The sequence below is a fragment of the Erinaceus europaeus genome, chromosome 4 (assembly GCF_950295315.1).
Source record: "Erinaceus europaeus chromosome 4, mEriEur2.1, whole genome shotgun sequence".
Taxonomy (NCBI): Eukaryota; Metazoa; Chordata; class Mammalia; order Eulipotyphla; family Erinaceidae; genus Erinaceus; species Erinaceus europaeus.
In genome coordinates this window covers 67,461,124-67,479,294 of record NC_080165.1, presented here as the reverse complement: position 1 = coordinate 67,479,294, position 18,171 = coordinate 67,461,124, and the positions used below count along the sequence as shown (strand labels likewise).

The following is an 18,171-nucleotide window of genomic DNA, read 5'->3' as shown; positions in this document are numbered from 1 at the left end:
CTCTAATATGAGAGAAAAAGAGTATGTGTCAGTCCATCCGGAACAGTAGTATCCTGTAGACATGATACCCCTGGTGCCAAAGCCCTAATGAGCCCCCAAAAAAGAAGTCTCTGATCTGACTTGCCACTTTGTAGAAACCATAGGCTTTGTTGCCTATTCATGCACAGTTCACTAAACAAGTTTCTAGCCACCTCCCTCCCAAATAATAAAAAGATGAGTAACAAGGATGTTTATCAACAATGTAGTTTATGAATAGGAACGCCTTTTACATGGAGTCCCAGCCTTGGAAGCCATTCACAAACTCCATGCCCTTCACTGGCCTCTTCTCTTCTGTATCAGGATCAGTAGTTTTAGGCAAAAAATAAAACATGAGGACATGATGAATCCGAGCCAAAACAGAGGCACACATGGTATGGCGAACAACTGATCTACTCTCATCTAGTTCCAAGGAGCCAACCAAAAGCTCTCTAGTCTTCTCTAAGTTGGCCCACTTCAAGGGCAGCTGGGTCCCATGCCCTTGAATAAGAAAGAACCAGAAGAGCCAAGCTTGTGTATGTCCCCACACATCCACTTTTCAGTGGAACTGCGGCAAAACTGAGGACATTGATTATTCTTTGTTCAAAGGAAGATTTCTCCTGTCCTTGCCTGCATTTCGGCGCCTCTTTCTACTCAAGAAGCTCTCTAGCTTCTTGCTGCGTTTCAGCTCCTTGAATTTTTCAGCCAGGGCCAACTGGCGCTGCTCAGCTAGAGGACAGAAAAAAAAAGAGCTAGTAAACAAAAGAGGAAACCCCCCCCCCCCCTTCCTCCCTTCTTGGCCAGCAATTCTCAGCTACTGTACTGGGATGAGTTCAAGTTTCTTGGTAGTAAGCAAGACAACGTTTTCTGTTGGTATCTTTCATATTGGTTTGGTCCCCTTCCCCCCACCTCTGGAAGATTGTGGTTTAGCCCTGCTAGTTTCGTGGGGCCCGCTTGTCCCCACCCCAAAGAACCCCGACAGATGGGCAGACTTGCTGCAGCAGCCGCTGAGGTAGAATGATGGGGAAGCACATGGTGTGGTGATTTGCCCGCTCGTGAATAAAGATTAAACTGCAGCTTCTCTGCCCAGCCGTGTGTCCTCGAGTCTTTGTCTACCGTGAAGCTAGCCCGGCCTGCTGGCGCCCCCGAATTTAAACAACAGTTTTCTACGGTTATACTCTCAATGTAAGGTTCCTCTGTGTGCCTAGCCTAGAACACGCGTGGCAGTGAGACGGAGATAAAAAGCAACACCTGCTGCCCATCATCTAATTAGGGACACGAGTGGTTATCAGGTCCTTTCTGCTATTTCTTTTTTTTACCAATGCATAGCTCTGGCTTATGTAGGTGCAGGGGCTTGAATGCGGGACTTTGGAGCCTCAGGCATGAGAGTCTGTTTGCATAACCATTATGCTATCTATCCTCTGTCCTCTACTATTTCCACTTTCTTGCAAATTGCCATGGGACTGAGCCATGATATCTTCTTTCCAGAGTTCATGGACCCCCCCCCCCCCCCAAGACAGTCTCCTGCTCCTATGACCACCAAACCCCAGTCCTGTAGCCAGTCTGTAGCGATTGCATCCCACTCACATTTCTTCAAGAAGTATGGTCGATGGCCCTGCTGTGCCTGAGCCCGTCGCTCTCGTTTAAGAGCCAGGCGTAGCTCCTGCTGCCGCTTTCGTTCCTGCTGTGCTATTTCTTGCTGCTCCTGAGGAGCAAAGATGAGAAGTGCTGAGATGCTACCACCTATAATTCTTTCCTTTTTATTTTATTTTTGTATTGCCACCAGGGTTATCACTGGGTCTTGATGCAGGTACTACAAATCCACCACTCTCGGAAATCATTTGTTCCTTTCTTTTTCCCTTTCTATTTTTGTTATTTAAAAGAACAAAGAAGGGAGTCAGGCGGTAGTGCAGCGGGTTAAGCGCATATGGCGCAAAGCGCAAGAACCGGTGGAAGGATCCTGGTTCGAGCCTCTGGCTCCCCACCTGCAGAGGAGTCGCTTCACAGGGGGAGAAGCAGGTCTGTAGGTGTCTGTCCTTCTCTCCCCCTCTCTGTCTTCCCCTCCTCTCTCCATTTCTCTCTGTCCTATCCAACAATGACGGCATCAACAACAATAACTACAATAAAAACAAGGGCAACAAAAAGGAAATACTTTTAAAAAATCTTAAAATAAATAAATAAATAAATAAATAAATAAATAAACAGAGAGAAATTGAGAGGGGAGGGAGAGATAGAAAGAGATGGGGCCGGGTGGTGGTTCACTTCGTTCAACGCACATACTACAATGTGCAAGGGCCCAGGTTTGAACCCCTGGTCCCCACCTGCAGTCGGAAAGCTTTGCAAGTGGTGAAGCAGTGTTGCAGGTGTCTCTGTTTCTCTCCCTATCACCCCCTTCCCTCCTAATTTCTGGCTGTTTCTATCCAATAAATAAAGATAATATAAATTTTAAAAAAGAGAGAAAAAGAGAAGTGGGGGCCGGGTGGTGGCGCACCTGGTTGAGCGCACTGCACATGTTACAATGCACAAGGACCCAGGTTTGAGCCCTGGTCCCCACCTACAAGGGGAAAGCTTTGCAAGTGGTGAAGCAGTGCTGCAGGTGTTTCTCTGTCACCCTCTTTCACTATTTCCTCCTTCCCTCTGGACTTCTGGCAGTCCCTATCCAATAAATAAATCAAGATAATTAAAACAAAATTTAAAAATTTTAAAAAAAAGAGAAAAGAGAAGAGAGAGAGAGACAACTGCAGACCTGCTTCACCATTTGCAAAGCATCCCCATTCCAGGTGGGGAGCAGGGGCTCAAATCTGAGTCCTTGTACATAATGTGTGCAACTCACCCCCCGTTTTTTTTTAAAGATTTATTACATATGAGAACATTTCAAGTGAAAACCACTAGAGCACCACTATGCTATAGAAGGCACCAGAAATTGAACCAGAAGCCGCAGGGATATAACTCCGACTGAGCTATCTCCCCAGACCCCAACTGTAACCTTTACCCACTTACCATTCGCTGAAGCAGGTGCTGCAGTTTCTCGTGCTCCTCTCCCGAACGGTGCTTCTTTAACTGCTTTTTCACAAGCTCCACATTGGAAAGTTAATGATGATTAACAATCAGTAAATGCTGCCTGAAATTTTATGCCAAGCAACATTCTGGTAGGTTCCCAACATACACTAAGTACATAACGCAATGAAATAAAAGAAGTATCATCTCAGGAGTCAGGAGGTAGCGCAGCGGGTTAAGTGCACGTGGCACAAAGCGCAAGGACCAGGGTAAGGGTCCCGGTTCGAGTCCCCAGCTCCCCACCTGCAGGGGAGTTGCTTTATAGGCGGTGAAGCAGGTCTGCAGGTGTCTATCTTTCTCTCCCCCTCTCTGTCTTCCCCTCCTCTCTCCATTTCTCTTTCCTATCCAACAAGGACATTAATAATAACAACAATAACAACTACAATAATAAAACAAGGGCAAGAAAAGGGGATAAATAAATATTTAAAAAAAATTATCACCTCTCTCTCAATTGATTTATACGAACACTGCTCAGCTCTGGCTTATGGTGGTGCAGGGGGTTGAACCTGGGACTTTGGAGCCTTAGGCATAAGCCAGAGTTGGGCAGTGCAGTGCTCTGGCTGGGAGGAAAGAATTATATATATTCTACTCCCCTTTGCAAAAACTCTGAACATTCTAATTTTCTTTTTTTAATATTTATTTACTTATTCCCTTTTATTGCCCTTATTCCCCTGTATGTTAGGAGCCGGGGGCTCAAACCGGGATCCTTACGCCAGTACATGTGCTTCACAGCATGTGCGCTTACCCGCTGCGCTACCACGGACTCCCACGTTCTAATTTTCTAAACACCACCCCTCACTCCAAAGCTCCCAGGAACCAGTATCATGTTTGCATACCTCTTTCTCCCGGGCTCGGATATCATCCAGGAATTGGTATGTTTTGTCAAACACCTCAGGATTATAATCTCCTGACAAATCGTCAAAGCGAGGGTCTCGGGTTACCTTTGGAAAGAATAGAGTAAGTATCAAAGAAGTATACAGCCTCCTTTCACTGAGAAAGTGCTACCTTTCCTCACCTTCTTACTGATGGGTACAACTTGACGCAAAAATGGGACCCGGGCCTTGGCTGACATTTCCAGAGGCCTAAGGAGAAATTGAAGGTCAGGTCAAGGGGACTCCATCTTGGTCAAAGACCTCCCACTCAGAAAAGCAGACAGCTACTCAAAGTCTTGCTCCTTACTTGTGCTTATCTGCAACACATGACTTTTGGACAGATGGTTGAGAACTTTGCTTCTTGGTGCTGTTTCCAGCTACCAGTTGTTTGTATGCCTTAGTTCCCACTTGGTTCTGCAATTCCAGCAGCTCCTCAAATGACAAATTAGACATGTCTGCAGAGGACACAACTCAGTTTAGCATCTCCCATTACTGCAATGCAATCATCCCTATCTCCTTGCATGTTAATTGTAAATCTGACTTCAAAACACATAAAATGAAGGAAACAAGACTTCAAGACTAGGGTGGAGGAGATAGCATAATGATTATGCAAAGAGACTTATGCCTGAGACTCCAAGTCTCAGGATCAATCCCCCAACCACAGATGAGCAGCACTTGGTTAAAAATTAATCTGGGGGGGGGGAGTAGGGCAGTAGCTTAGAGGGTTAAGCGCACGTGGCGGGAAGCCCAAAGACTGCCGGAAGGATCCCGGTTGGAGCCCCCAGCTCCCCACCTGCAGGGGAGTCGCTTCACAGGCGGTGAAGCAGGTCTGCAGGTGTCTTATCTTTCTCTCCCCCTCTCTGTCTTCCCCTCCCCTCTCTATTTCTCTCTGTCCTATCCAACAATGACAACACCAATAACAATAAAACAACATGGGCAACAAAAGGGAATAAATAAATATTTTTTAAAAAATTAATCCAGGGGGAGTCGGCGGCAGCGCAGCGGGTTAAGCGCACAGTGGCGCAAAGTGCAAGGACTGGCAGAAGTATAACGATTCGAGCCCCTAGCTCCACACCTGCAAGGGAGCCATTTCAGAAGCGGTGAAGCAGGTCTGCAGGTGTCTTATCTTTCTCTCCCCGTCTTCCCCTCCTCTCTCCATTTCTCTCTGTCCTATCCAACAAAGACGACGTCAATAACAACGACAACAATAAAACAAGGGCAACAAAAGGGAATAATTAAATAAAAAAATTAATCCAGGCGGCTGGGTGGTGGCACACCTGGTTGAGCACACGGATTACAATGCGCATGGACACGGGTTCGAGCCTCCGGTCCCTACCTGCTGGGGGAAAGAAAGCTTTGCGAGTGGTGAAGCTGTGTTGCAGGTGTCTGTTTCTCTCCCTCTCTTATCATCTCCTTCCCTCTTGACTTCTGGCTGTCTCTACCCAATAAATAAAAGAATCCACTGTTCCTGGAGGCTACCTTTTCCCTTTTGTTGCCCTTGTTGTTTTATCGTTGTTATTATTATCGTGGTTGTCACTGCTGTCGTTTTTTGGATAGGATAGAGAGAAACCGAGAAAGGAAGGGAAGACAGAGAGGAGGAGAGAAAGACAGACAACACCTGTGAAGCGACTGCCCTGCCGGTGGGGAGCCGGAGGCTCGAACCCGGGTCCTTGCGCCAGCGCTGCGCGCCTTGTGTGCTCAACCCGCTGTGCTACCGCCGGACCCCCTGCTTTTTTTGTTTTAAAGGTTTGAAAGACGAGGAAGCGAGAGTGAGAAAAGCAGGGAGACAGGACACACCAGAATACTGCTCATCTCTGGTTTATGCTGGTGTTGGGGATGGAATCTGGGACCTCAAGAGCCTCAGGCATGAAAGGCTTTTGCAGAACCATTATGCTGTTTCCCAGCACTGCTTTTCAATATATAATTTACTTCTTCCATTTTTTTTCAAAACCGCCATTTCTAAAAAGTAAGCTTCACGAAGGTATTACGTTCTGAATGCTTTATTCGCTACTTTATCCCCAACTCTGCCTGCCTACAGTAGGTAATCAATGTGCTGAATCTGACCTACTATAAGCCTCTCCTAGCAACCCAGGCCCGTTCCTGCTTAAACTCAATCACGAGACGGAGAGAACCAGAGCATCACCCGGCACATGATACTGGGGATGGAACGCAGGGCCTCATGCTTGTAAGCTCATTCGAACCACTGTGCCTTCTCCCAGGCCTTTTTTTACTTATTTTTTTAATATTTATTTTATTTATTCCCTTTTGTTGCCCTTGTTGTTTTATTGTTGTAGTTATTATTGTTGTTGTCGTTGTTGGATAGGACAGAGAGAAATGGAGAGAGGAGGGGAAAACAGAGAGGAGGAGAGAAAGACAGACACCTGCAGACCTGCTTCACCGCCTGTGAAGCGACTCCCCTGCAGGTGAGGAGCCGGGGTTCGAACCGGGATCCTTATGCCGGTCCTTGTGCTTTGCGCCACCTGCGCTTAACCCGCTGCGCTACAGCCCGACTCCCTTTTTTTTACTTATTACATGTGAGTTTCACACGACAAGAACGTTCCTCCCGCGGTAGCTCCCTCCCCCCCGGGTAAGAGCGCCCGAAGGTCAGCCCTCCCCTCACTCCCCAGGTCCCGGCGGGGCGCGCGCAGACTCGGCCTCTTTTCGAGAAGTCGCTGTCTCGCGGGAACTGAGTTCGCAGGTTTCCAGCCGCCGCAGACAGCCGGCTCCCCGTCGCCCGGCTCCGTGCGCTCACCATTCCGTAGATCCAGGTCCCCGCTATCTTCATCCCCAACACCCTGAGCCCCACAGGAGACCCTGGTGGTGGCCCCGGGACGGGTGCCCACTCTCGGCATCAGCTCGCTAGGCGTCTGTAGCACGAATGGCGCCACTTCCGGCCCGCTGGCTCCCGCCCCGCCTCTTCCGGCGGCCCAGAAGCCGAGCCTCCCGAGCTGAAGCTGCCATGCTGATGGTGGGCAGCGGAGATGCGAGCCGAAAGGGACGCCACTCAAAGTAACTCCGCAACCTATTTGTCGCCAGGCGCTGGGACTCCGCGCCGAAGAGAAACCCGGCCATGCCGTGACCGCATTTACTTTGATGACCTTGGTGGAGAACCAGAACCCCAGGGTGTCCTTTCTCAGCAAACCCTCCCCCACCCAAATGGCAAACTCCTGCCACTTCCATGTTATTTCACAAACACAGATCACACGTTAGGAGGCTTTTAATTCATTTTTATAAAATCTGAGCTGGCTGAGAGCGACAGGATACAGCGGCAGCTCGGGGACGGTTGGGGTTATCTGCTGGTCCTCGCCTCCCAGGACGGGAAGAATAAGGTTTCATGCCAACAGCTGCCAGTCCTCTCAAGTGCCAGCGTTCAAGGCTCAAGCAGGGAGAAAGGGAGGGATGGATATAGGGGCTTGGGCAACCTCCTGAGGCTCAGACATTGCTTGTTTCCCCCTTCTCCCTGTTCCCTTCCCAACCCAGTAGAGCCTGGCTGGCCTGGGACTGAGCAGAGGCCCAAGGGCAGTCGGAGGGAGGTGAACAGGACAGAGCACCAAGGGAAGGGGCCCTAGCCCCTGTAGGGGCTCTCACCCCTACAGCTCCCCACTGAGTTCACAGCACAAAAACACCTCTAGTCCAACAACTCCATTTGGAGGTATATTGAGTCCAGGGTCCAAGGGGGCAGGCAGGTGAGAGACGGGCAGGGGAAGTGAAGACAACAGCAGGCTCAGGTGGGGAGGGTGGCAGAAACTTCCTCCTACCCATGGGAGGAGACGATGGGGCGACTGATATTGCTGTTGGTGGTCATGGCATTCAGCTCCCACCTGGAAGGCCAACAGAGACAGGTAGAAAGAACAGAACAGGGAGCCTCCACCTTCAAGCCCAGAATTGCTACAACAGAGAGATGAACACACCAGTTCCTTCAATTTCCTAAAGCTCAACCACCCACAGCCACCTCTTCTTTGTAACTACTGGTTTTAACAATCAAGCCTTACCCAACCCCACACCCACTCCTCCACCTACAAACTTCTGTGGGGCCCGCTGTTTGTTGTTCTATGTTGTTGTGCCCAACAGCTGCACAGAAACGTGTACACAGTCAGTCAACTTCCCAACCTACCTTCCTTCTAAATCTGGTTAGACAGCCCCTCCTCCTCTTCACTTACTAGAAATGCCTATTTTGCTCTAAATTCCTGACTCAGGTCTCCTCCCTTCCCTACCCAACCCAGCATATTACAATTAAAACCCTCTTTTTGGAAAGCTGTTTCCTTCTAGAAAGGCTTACCCTCCTATGCCAAGATTCTTACTGTTTAGTTGATATTAAGCAGATGGGTTAGGCTGTGATTCATTAGTTTAGTCCTATAGATTTCATATCACCCAATTCTGAGCATCTAAGTCACCAGCAAATAAGCTTTAAGTTGAACTTACACAAGGAGATGGAAGCTTGGCATAATAACCCGGAAAGGCACAGTAATACACAAAATAACTTCAGTGTTTGAGTTGGGTCTAATAAAATTCAAAGCAAGGTAGCTAGGTAGAATTATCTTGAACTATTGTGAGCCAGTGGCTCCTAAACTTGCTTTTACTTTGTAGTTGTGTTCTAAGATTTAATAAAATCTTTTCAACATACTAGCAAACAATAATAATAACAATGATAAAAAAAAAAATGGTACAGGCTCAGGTCTCAAGAAGTGGTGCTTCTGAGTTTGGTTTGGAAAAGATTTTCCCCCTTGGGGAGTCGGGCGGTAGCGCAGTGGGTTAAGAGCACATGGTGCAAAGCGCAAGGACCGACATAAGGATCCTGGTTCAAGCCCCTAGCTCCCCACCTGCAGGGGAGTAGCTTCACAAGCGGTGAAGTAGGTCTGCAGGTGTCTTTCTCTCCCCCTCTCTGTCTTCCCCTCCTCTCCATTTCTCTCTCTCCTATCCAACAACAATAACTACAACAATGAGACAACAAGGGCAACAAAAGGGAATAAACAAATAATAATAAAAAAGATCTTAAAAAAAAAAAAGATTTCCCCCAATGTAACTCACCCAACTAACAGTTTTGTTTGGGGAAACTAGGGTCTCGCACAAGTGTGATTTCATGGCTCCCCAGCATCTTTTTCATTTTGGGGGGAGAGGAGGGAGAGACAGAGACAGAGAGACCACCACAGCACTAGAGATTCCACCAGTGCCACAGCACTCCCATGTGGAGTTGAGGCTCAAACCTAGGCTGAGCGCATGGCAACACAGGCACCCCACCTGGTGAGCTCTCTCTCTAGCCTCCACCTCACAGCTTTATATCTCCTTCCATCTCATTCTCCACAATTAGATTACATCTCTAGCAGAACAAAAACTTCTATTTCCTCCAGGCTGATCAGATCATTGCCCACTCATCCTTAACCAAGCCATTTTTTTTTGCCTCCAGGGTTATTGCTGGGGTTCGGTGCCTGCACTATGAGTCCACTGCTCCTGGTGGCCATAATTTTTTCTGTTGCTGCTGTTATTGTTGTTGGATAGGACAGGGAGAAATTGAGAAGGGAGAGGGAACTAAAGAGGAAGAGAGAAAGATAAGACACCTGGAGATTTACTTCACCATTTGCAAAGTGACCCCCCTCCCCCCCCCCCCGCAGGTGAGGGTCCTTGCACTTCACACTATTTGCGTTTAACTGGGTGTGCTATCAACCAGCCCCCCAAGCCCTCCTTTCTAACCACTTACTGTACCTGATGTCGTGGGGCAAACAGGACTGGTCCAAGTTATACTGAATCACGGCCAGTTTGCACAGAGTCTTCAGACTAGGGCCTTTAGGAGGAGTGGGAGAGAGGGAGATGTTAAAACTCAGTTCTGAATGTCTCCACTTGTCTACGGCCATACCACCCTGAACACGCCCAATCTCATCTGAATGTCTCCACTCAAAACCGGGACCTGGACAGCTCTGGGAATAAGCGCACTTACTAAAGTCCAAGATGTGTAAATCAGAATGATCTATGAGGTCAAATTCATCTCCCAGGCCTTCCTCAGGAGATGGGCTATAAAAACCAAAGAGAGATGATAGGAGGGAAGATTATGAGATTCTCTTGTTCAAATACCTGTCACATGAGTCTCAGACTTAGGTCCTTCCCTGGGCCCTCCCTCTCTTACTAACCTGGTACCCCCAAAGAGGACAATTTTGTCACCAACAATACAGCAGCACTGGCGCCGGCGAGGACATGGACCCTTCCCCTTCGGTTCAATCTTTTTCCAGGTAAATGAAGCTAAAGAGAAGTTTACATGGAGATGCATTATATCCTAATGTAGATAGGCTCTCTACCTCCCACCCCTCACCTACTCAGGATTGTTTTCCTCCCCCCAACTGACCCTTGTTTCTGCCATAAAGAGAGAACTCTTTACCAGGGTTAAACTTCCAGAGGTCATGGAAGTGCCGGTTCAGCCTCGCATTATAGCCACCAAAAATGTACAGCTCTCCATTGTAGCCAACTGAAAGGAGACAGAAGTGTTAAGGAGGGTGGGGGTATAGCATAATGGTTATGCAAAGGGACTGTCATGCCTGAAGCTCTCAAGTCCCAGGTTCATTCCCTCACACTGCCATAAGCCAGAGCTGAGCAGTGCTCTGGTATAAATAAATTCTTAAAAAAATAAATAAATAAAAAGGAAGTGTTAAGGATCTGAGGACAAGAAGCAGAAAGGAGGACACCAAAGTGACATATCAGACACTCACAGGCTGAGTGGCTCCGGCGGCCCTCTGGCAGCACTGGAGTAGGCGGACAGTCCAGCCAGGCCTCAGTCCTGGTGTCGAAGACTCGAATGCGGTTGCAGTAAATCTCATTGTTGGAATGGAATGGCCCAAAGCGGTCTGCTCGGCCCCCAAAGACATACATCTGATTGCCCAGCATTGTAGCTGAATGGAAGTCCCTCCAGCGTGCTGGATTGCCCTGCCAAGGAACGAGATAAGGGAATAAGCGTCTGTATGGAGTTTGTGAGAGGACATGATCATGATCTCTGTTTGAGCCTCAGATGCTTTCTCCAACTGAAGACAGGGGTCAGGGATAAAGGAAGGGCAGACCTTAGTACAGATAAGCGTCCATGTCATGGTGCTGGTATCCAGCTTATGGATGTCATTGGAAAAGCAGTCCGCCTGAGAGGGAAGAGAAAGGAAGGAATAAAGGAGGAGCCACTGGCCTCCTTCCCCCCCTTCAAAACCTGTAAACAAGTCAAAGCCTTGCTTCTAATACTTAACTCCCCTTCTATTTACTCATTCCCACCCTACATCTCCGCTTTCTTCCCAGACCTACCAGCTGCTCATATCCTCCAAAAATGTACATGATCTTGCCCAGGACACAAGCTGAATGCCCATCCCTGGCCCCAGGAACTGTTCCTGATACCCGCGGTGTGGACCACTTGTGAGTATCTAAAGACGGTGAGAGGGTAAGAGGGTAGTCTCAGTAAGCAACCTCCAACACTCATTCTCTGGAGTGCCCTTTCCCCAGCACCCTCCCCCCAGACCTCTCCCGATCCCATGAGGCACCACTAAAACAAAGTCTCTCTGAGACCCATACTCACTGACATCGAAGGCATAGAGCACATTGCAAGCTCCTTCGGTGTCATTCCGTCCACCCCAAAGGAGGACCGCATCATCGATGAGGACGGTCGAGTGCCCATACCGCATGTAGGGTACCACGGGAGCCTGCCCGCGGACGGTAGGCCTCACGGGGGGCAGCTTTGTCCAACGCAAGGACACTGTGGACACAGCTCTGATCAGTCCTGGGAACCTGCCTCCAAGCTGCCTCCCCTTGTCCTGAATGAGCTATTCCTTCTCCCAAGCGCCGGGGGTCCACCACCAAACCTCATCCTGCCACCCACCCTCCTCCCTGATGTGGGCACCCAGTGATGAGTCAGGATCAGCTTACCTGCATTGAAAATGTGCACATCAATCTGACGCAGTGTCTCATAATCTTCACCGGAGCAGTAACCCCCGAAGGAGTATACCCGGTGCCCAACAGCCACGGCAGCATGGTTCACCCTGCGGGGCCCGCCCTCCAGGTGCACTGTCCACCGTAACATCCCCTGGGTCACAGGTTACAGCAACATGGCCCCCCGGCACGGCCGGCTGCCACTGCTACCTGCACAAAAGTCAGAGCCACCGGTTCCTGAAGCAAGGCCTCTAATGAGTTCTGCCCAAGACCAGCCTGTGGCTCTAAGTGTCACCCTGGTGGCCCTCCCACACCACCTCCCTGCAGCTCAGGTGGCTGGCCCTGCTCCAGGGGAGCTCTCGAGGTCAGAGAGGTAGTACTGGCCCTGTGTTCTCCAATGGCCAAGGGTGGGGCCAACTCTGACCTGCTTGCCAGCTCAGTATCTGCTGACCAAGGACTCAGCATGGTCGCCCCTTACAAATGGAGGCCCCACCCTGCCCCTCGCTTGGCCCAAGCTCCAAGCCCCCTTCACAAGGTCAGGTGCCTTCTCTTGTTTCTCCTTACCATCACCTCTCTAAGAATCTCTGTGCTCTTTAAGATGGAGAGAGGGATCTCAAAATACTCAGAACTATTAATAGCCCAGCCAGCTTGAGACCGTCCATTGAAAGTTGGCAGGGATGCTTCCAAGCAGGAAAGCTTTGACTTTTAGAAAATAGTCTCCATAACCAGAGTTCAGTGGGTCTGACCCAGGACCAGGACGGGGACCCCCATGTTAGCAATGGATGTTTAGCCCTTCAAAGAGAGGCTGTGTCAAGCTGAGCCAATTGTCTTTGGGTTGCCCAGGGCCCCCTCACAGGCATGAGGAGTTCGTTTGACAGCTGTAACTGGTATGCTGTCAGGAGATTAGGAACTTAAGCCAGAAAGGTATGTATCTTCTGGAACTTGAGATGGGGGTAGAGATCAGGGGTTTTCTCCTCCTGCCGCTTCCCCAACCTTGTCATTGTGGTAAAGAACAACAGCTCTTCTCTCACCCGAGCCCCTGAAAGGACAGGGCTGGGAATGTGCACTGGAAAGAGAAAGGGAAATACATTTTTGGGGGGAGGAGGGGGCGGGCAGAATAAGACAAGCAAGAGAGCACTGTGGTCTCTTTAAGACAACCTGGCAACCTAGTGATAATGGGCACATTTGAAGGCTCTGTCAGATAAGCCCTTCTGAAACTGGCAGTGCCTTTGCTGGCAGGCCACCTGCTGTGTTTGGGTGGATTATCTGTTCAAGGAGTCCTGGCAGACTGAAGAGCCAGGCAGAACCTCCAGCATGGAGAAAGCTCAAATAAAGGAGGGAGACATGGCTTTTATCTGGCCTGACAGCTGCCCCCCACCATGCTTTAAATAGCCACTCTGATTAAACCTGAAATAGCCCAGGCAGGAAACCACTCTCACTTCATTCTTCTTCCTGTCCTCTCTCCATAAGTTGGTAGATCTGGGCTTATTGGGGGAGAGAAAGGCTTAAGAATGGAAGTCCTTCAATTTCCCTTACAGCTTCTGCTCCCCCTTCCCACTACGTCAAGGTGAAGCGTTCACAGGGGGGAAGATAGAAGCACCTCCATTCCGAGGTGGAGAGAGGGCTCTTGCCTCTATAGAGACAACCCAGTATCGGGAGAACAAGCCCCCAGAGGCTCGGGGAGGCTGCTCTCAGCTCTGGCTGTCCCCCATCTTCCATCACTGCCGCTCCATGAATGCCGCATTCTCAAGAGGCTTCACTTCCCTTCGCGTCAGCAGCAGCTATCCCACCAGCACCCCGACATGCCCGCCTTGCATTTTTTTCGCTCTTCCTTTCTGGCCTTTCTTCCTCTCCTGACTGCTTTGCCGCTTTCTCAGCTTTCCTTCTCTCCCCACGCCAAGCTCCACCCTGACAGCCCTCCATTTGCCTCTTCCTCTGGGGGCGGGGGACGCTGACATTCTCTGACCCCTTTCCATCAGCAGCAATTTCTCCCCGTGCAGGACGCTAGTTCTCCTGCCTCCCCTCACCCATAAGCCAGACAGCCCCCCTTCTACCACGAGCCTCAGCCCCCGCACCCAGGTCTCATGCCCCGGGCTCCTCCTAGTTCTCCCCCGCGCCCTCACTGCCCCCGACCCAGCCCCTCTTCCCCCATTAACACTCTCCTTTCCCATCATCCCCTTAGAGCCCTCCCCACCCCACCCCCACCCCCACCCCCCGGGCCCCTCCCCCACGCTGCACTCTAGGGAAGGGCATGCCCCGGTGCCTCCAATTTTCCTGTTCCTGCAACCCATCCCGGGCTACCTGCCAGGCCGGGCCGGGGCGGGGCCGCGGGTCCTCGCGCTGCCTGCAGCCTAGAACCCGTTGAGCGCCAACCGACGACTCGGTCCCCAACGAAATAAACACAGCTAGGCTGGGTCCTTCCGGCGGACAGCAGTGTACGCACGTGCAGTCAGAGCTCAGGGCCCGAAGCCTTCCGGGACTTGTAGTCCATGGGTTTCAGGAGGGGCGTGAAACATTCGGGAACGAGCCAGCCCCCAAAGGAGGTCCTGCACATGTGTATTTATACCTCTCCCTAGACGTGTCAAAGAGCCGTAGAGGCTGCTGGGTAATGTAGTCCTTTGTTGTCTGGGCTGGGGCGGGGCTTTCGTCCGTGTCAATCAAGAGCGCGGGGCGGGGCTAGAGGGCCGGGCGGCCCTGCACGTCGCGACCCGCCGGAAGTGAAGGGACAGGTTTGGCTGTGGGCTCGGAGCGGGTGAGGCGCGCGGACAGACCAGCGCCGAGAATCTCTGAGGGCGGGTGGGGGACGCCACAGCTGGGGCCATTTCAGGGGAGAACCCCTAGGGGCCCGAAGGGCGCTTGCCAAGCGGTACAGAGGACACAGCCCCTTGGAGAGGGGAGAAGGGGGCGGGCATGTTCAGTGTAGGGGAGGCAATTTGGAGAGTTCCCAAATTGGGGGGCGCGGGGTTCTGGAAGGGGTCGCCTCCGGTGGGGCTATTATTTAATAACTGGCTGAGCAAGGCAAGTGTGCCATGACTCCGCCGATAAGAGTCCATTTAGGCAGAGGAGACCTGGGTGGGTTGGGATGCAGGACACTGGGGACTTTGTGTTGTGGGTGCTGGAGACCACCAGGATTTGAACGAGAGGCTGAACATGACTGTATCCCGCCTCCCTGTTCTTGCAGCCCCTGCCCGGATGGCAGCAGTAGTTCTAGGTGGAGACACCATGGGCCCTGAGCGTATCTTCCCCAATCAAACTGAGGACCTAGGACCACACCTGGGCTCCACAGAAGGCACTGGGGATTGGAGTAGTGAGGAACCTGAGGAAGATTCGCAGGAGGAAACAGGGCCAGGCCCAGCCGGCTACTCCTACCAGCCCCTGAACCAAGATCCTGAACAAGAGGAGGTAGAACTGGCACCCGTGGGGGATGGCGAGGACGTGGTCGCTGACATCCAGGATCGCATCCAGGTACAGCGGAGGAGGCAGTGCTCCTGAGCAGGTGAAGCTGGGCTCCTCGAAGGGGCTGGCCCTGAACTGTCTTCTCTGGCTGTGCAGGCTCTGGGGCTTCATTTGCCAGACCCGCCTTTAGAAAGTGAGGATGAAGATGAGGAGGAGGGTGCTACAGCCTTGAACCACCACAGCTCCATTCCCATGGACCCAGGTAAAAAGAGAAAGTTCTTTCATTCCGGAATAATTAAGAAGAGGAACTGGCTAGCTTGCACCAGTAGAGGGACGTTAGAGAGGAAAACTACCAATATAGTTTTAATCTAAGATTTTTTTCAGACTGAAGAACCCAGGTAAAATAGTCGGGGGGGGGGGCGTGGCAGGGTTGCCTAGAAATGAGAAGATAAGGGAATCTCAGGTGGTGGTAGGTAGCGCAGCTGGTGAAGCACATGTGCATGTGGCGGGAAGCGCAAGGACTGGTGTAAGGTTGAGGGTTTAAAACCCCGGCTCCCCACCTGCAGGGGAGTCGCTTCACAGGCGGTGAAGCAGGTCTGCAGGTGTCTCTCTTTCTCTCCCCGTCTTCCCTTCCTCTCTCCATTTCCCTCTGTCCTAACAACGACAACATCAACAATAATAACTACAACAATAAAACAAGGGTAATAAAAGGAAATAAATATTAAAAAAAAAAAGAAATTAGATGTATTTGGTGATCTTGCTCACCCAGGGGAACTGGGTTAATGCAAGGAATGGAGAAGGGAGCTGGTCTTCCATTTCTTCCATTCTTTTTTTTTTTTTAATTTTTTTAAAAATATTTAATTTATTCCCTTTTGTTGCCCTTGTTGTTTTATTGTTGTAGCTATTATTGTTGTTGTCGTTGTTGGATAGGACAGAGAGAAATGGAGAGAGGAGGGGAAGACAGAGAGGAGGAGAGAAAGATAGACACCTGCAGACCTGCTTCACCGCTTGTGAAGCGACTCCCCTGCAGGTGGGGAGCCGGGGTTCGAACCAGGATCCTTATGCTGGTCCTTGTGCTTTGCGCCACCTGCGCTTAACCCGCTGCGCTACAGCCCGACTCCCTTTTTCCATTCTCTTAACTGGTGTCTGGCTGTGATTTCAGAACATGTAGAGCTGGTGAAGCGGACGATGGCTGGAGTAAGCTTGCCTGCGCCAGGGGTTCCTGCTTGGGCTCAGGAGCTATCAGATGCCCAGTGGGAAGATGTGGTACAGAAGGCCCTCCAGGCCCGGCAGGCATCCCCTGCCTGGAAGTGACCACCCTGAGAGCTGCCGTATCTCCCTGCATTCCAGGCCAGAGCCAGCCCAGGAGTGAACATGTACATCCCTGGGTGTTACACCCATCTCCACCCTTCCTATCTCCCTTCCCACATCAAGGCAAATCAGACTTCTTCTCAGAGACCCACTTTATTCAGTTCTGTACATATGGGGACATTGGCCCTAGCCCAGCCCACCTTAGCATGTATCACTCTGAAGAGAATAAAGCACCCTATGTACAAAGCCAAAAAGCTGCGCTGCCTGTGCCCCGAGAACCTGGGTCTGGCCCTTCTGTGCCCCTTTACCCCTCCATGATATCTGAAAGGGACAAATGAGGGTTTGCCCACCATCAGCACAAAGGGTTAACTGCATGTTAGAGGGAGCTGTGCTTGTGGAGCTGACACTCCCACCCCCTGCTTCTTTTTCTTTCCTCCTAGCTTTGGGAACCAACAACACAGGAAAGCAGTCAGCTCCAGGGTGGTCCCCTCCATGTCTCTGGTCTGGGGCTGCCGCTCAAAGAGGGGGCACAGGGCAGGGTGTCTGTTCATCCCGCTTCTCTTGATCCATCTGGGCCCTATATCCAGCACCTACTGTCCATAACTACTTTTCTCCTTTTGACCTCCCACATTGTTTTAGACAGGGAGAGGGGAGGTAAGGGGGAATTATATAACCCTATCAGCCTGCACACTGCTGGGACAGGGGGACCCTATTTGTGCTGTTGGGGGTTGGCCCCCTCCAGCCATTGTCTAGGGGCAAATGGGGCTTGACATAACTTTGGTGAGAATCGTCTCCTGCTGCTCTCTAGATGCCTCTCCAGGGAGGAAGAGGAGACACCTGGAGTTGAAATGAGGATGAAGGGAAGAGAAGAGCATAAGTATTCCTGGGTGTATTTCTCAGAGCAGCCTCAGGTAGCTGAGGGGTTAGGAGCAGGAGGGGATAGGCATCCCCAAGTTGTCTGGGCACTGAGCAGCTCAGTGCTCAGCCTGTTGGTACTAGCCATAGGGAGGCGAGAACACACTGAGGAGAAGAGGGACCATTCTGTGGGTGTCCCTGCTTCCACTGTCACACCCCCCCCCCTCTCTAGAGCAGCTAGAGAGGCACTGCCTTGCCCCAAGTCAGCCAGTGGGGAGCAGAGGATGGAGGGCTAGGGCAGCGTCCCAGGGCTTGTGGGCCATGGCCCTGTGGTGGGAAGGTGAGGACGTCAGAGAGCCTCCTGGCTGGCAGTTAGGAACTCTTCTGCCCGCTTGTGTGCCTCCAGTGCCTTGATGGTATACACGTCCTGGGGCAGCTCTGATTTCCGCCGAAGCAGCACTTTCTCCTTCTTGATGTCTTTTAGCATCTATATATGAACAGGGAGAAGGTCAGAGGTGACCAATTCCTAATAAATTCTCGTTTCCTTCCCTTATTCTTTGGAGCTACTTGTTTCTGTCTCCTCGCTCTTCCCAGAGCTATCTTTTTGTTGTTGATATTGTTGGATATGACAGAGAAGTAGAGAAAGGAGGGGAAGACAGAGGGGAGAGAAAGATAGACACCTGCAGACCTGCTTCACTGCTTGTGAAGCGACTCCCCTGCAGGTGGGGAGCCGGGGGCTCGAACCAGAATCCTTACACCGGTCCTTGAGCTTTGTGCC

The 18,171-nt window shown here is 51.0% G+C and overlaps 3 protein-coding genes across 9 annotated transcripts in view; 1 reads left to right on the top strand and 2 right to left on the bottom strand.

Annotated features, from left to right (window-relative positions):
- Window positions 1-227: 227 nt before the first annotated feature.
- Window positions 228-14,286, bottom strand: LOC103120071 (kelch domain-containing protein 3). Of its 5 annotated transcripts, XM_060189872.1 has the most exons (15): window positions 14,133-14,286; window positions 11,829-12,041; window positions 11,482-11,658; window positions 11,214-11,329; window positions 10,985-11,056; window positions 10,640-10,853; window positions 10,312-10,398; window positions 10,067-10,175; window positions 9,877-9,950; window positions 4,252-4,399; window positions 4,088-4,154; window positions 3,909-4,013; window positions 3,016-3,090; window positions 1,603-1,720; window positions 228-744 (listed from the first exon to the last, which is right to left on the bottom strand). In XM_060189872.1, the coding sequence occupies exons 2-15, from the start codon at window positions 11,980-11,982 to the stop codon at window positions 608-610; spliced, it is 1,653 nt and encodes a 550-aa protein (XP_060045855.1). In that variant the 5' UTR covers window positions 11,983-12,041; window positions 14,133-14,286; the 3' UTR covers window positions 228-607. The 5 variants fall into 5 exon arrangements, with proteins under 5 accessions (XP_060045855.1, XP_016046916.1, XP_007530505.1 ...); XM_007530443.2 differs by lacking the exons at window positions 228-744; window positions 1,603-1,720; window positions 3,016-3,090; ... (1 more) ...; window positions 4,088-4,154; window positions 4,252-4,399 and adding exons at window positions 7,147-7,765; window positions 9,645-9,723; XM_060189871.1 differs by lacking the exons at window positions 228-744; window positions 1,603-1,720; window positions 3,016-3,090; ... (1 more) ...; window positions 4,088-4,154; window positions 4,252-4,399 and adding exons at window positions 7,147-7,765; window positions 9,645-9,723 and having other exon boundaries at window positions 11,829-12,037; window positions 14,133-14,283.
- A 211-nt stretch (window positions 14,287-14,497) lies between these two features.
- MEA1 (male-enhanced antigen 1) lies at window positions 14,498-16,792 on the top strand. 3 transcript variants are annotated; one of them, XM_016191431.2, is made up of 4 exons: window positions 14,498-14,583; window positions 15,013-15,296; window positions 15,384-15,489; window positions 16,390-16,792. In XM_016191431.2, exons 2-4 carry the CDS (start codon window positions 15,024-15,026, stop codon window positions 16,539-16,541), a joined length of 531 nt encoding a protein of 176 aa, XP_016046917.1. In that variant the 5' UTR covers window positions 14,498-14,583; window positions 15,013-15,023; the 3' UTR covers window positions 16,542-16,792. The 3 variants fall into 3 exon arrangements, with proteins under 3 accessions (XP_016046917.1, XP_016046919.1, XP_007530503.1); XM_016191433.2 differs by having other exon boundaries at window positions 14,502-14,560; XM_007530441.3 differs by having other exon boundaries at window positions 14,562-14,697.
- PPP2R5D (protein phosphatase 2 regulatory subunit B'delta) overlaps window positions 16,673-18,171 on the bottom strand; it is a 28,931-nt gene continuing 27,432 nt past the window's right edge. The window contains exon 16 of the mRNA XM_007530435.3: window positions 16,673-17,880. Coding sequence (XP_007530497.1) covers window positions 17,743-17,880 — 138 coding nt within the window. The 3' untranslated portion in view covers window positions 16,673-17,742. The remainder of the gene's footprint in view (window positions 17,881-18,171) is intronic.

Coding starts and splice junctions, on each gene's coding strand:
- LOC103120071 (XM_060189872.1), bottom strand. CDS start 11,982: ATGTTACGGTGGACAGTGCACCTGGAGGGCGGGCCCCGCAGGGTGAAC. Junction 11,659..11,828: donor TGTGCACATTTTCAATGCAG/GTAAGCTGATCC, acceptor CTGTGTCCACAG/TGTCCTTGCGTTGGACAAAG. Junction 10,854..10,984: donor GGACGCTTATCTGTACTAAG/GTCTGCCCTTCC, acceptor GTTCCTTGGCAG/GGCAATCCAGCACGCTGGAG.
- MEA1 (XM_016191431.2), top strand. CDS start 15,024: ATGGCAGCAGTAGTTCTAGGTGGAGACACCATGGGCCCTGAGCGTATC. Junction 15,297..15,383: donor ACATCCAGGATCGCATCCAG/GTACAGCGGAGG, acceptor CTGGCTGTGCAG/GCTCTGGGGCTTCATTTGCC. Junction 15,490..16,389: donor CTCCATTCCCATGGACCCAG/GTAAAAAGAGAA, acceptor CTGTGATTTCAG/AACATGTAGAGCTGGTGAAG.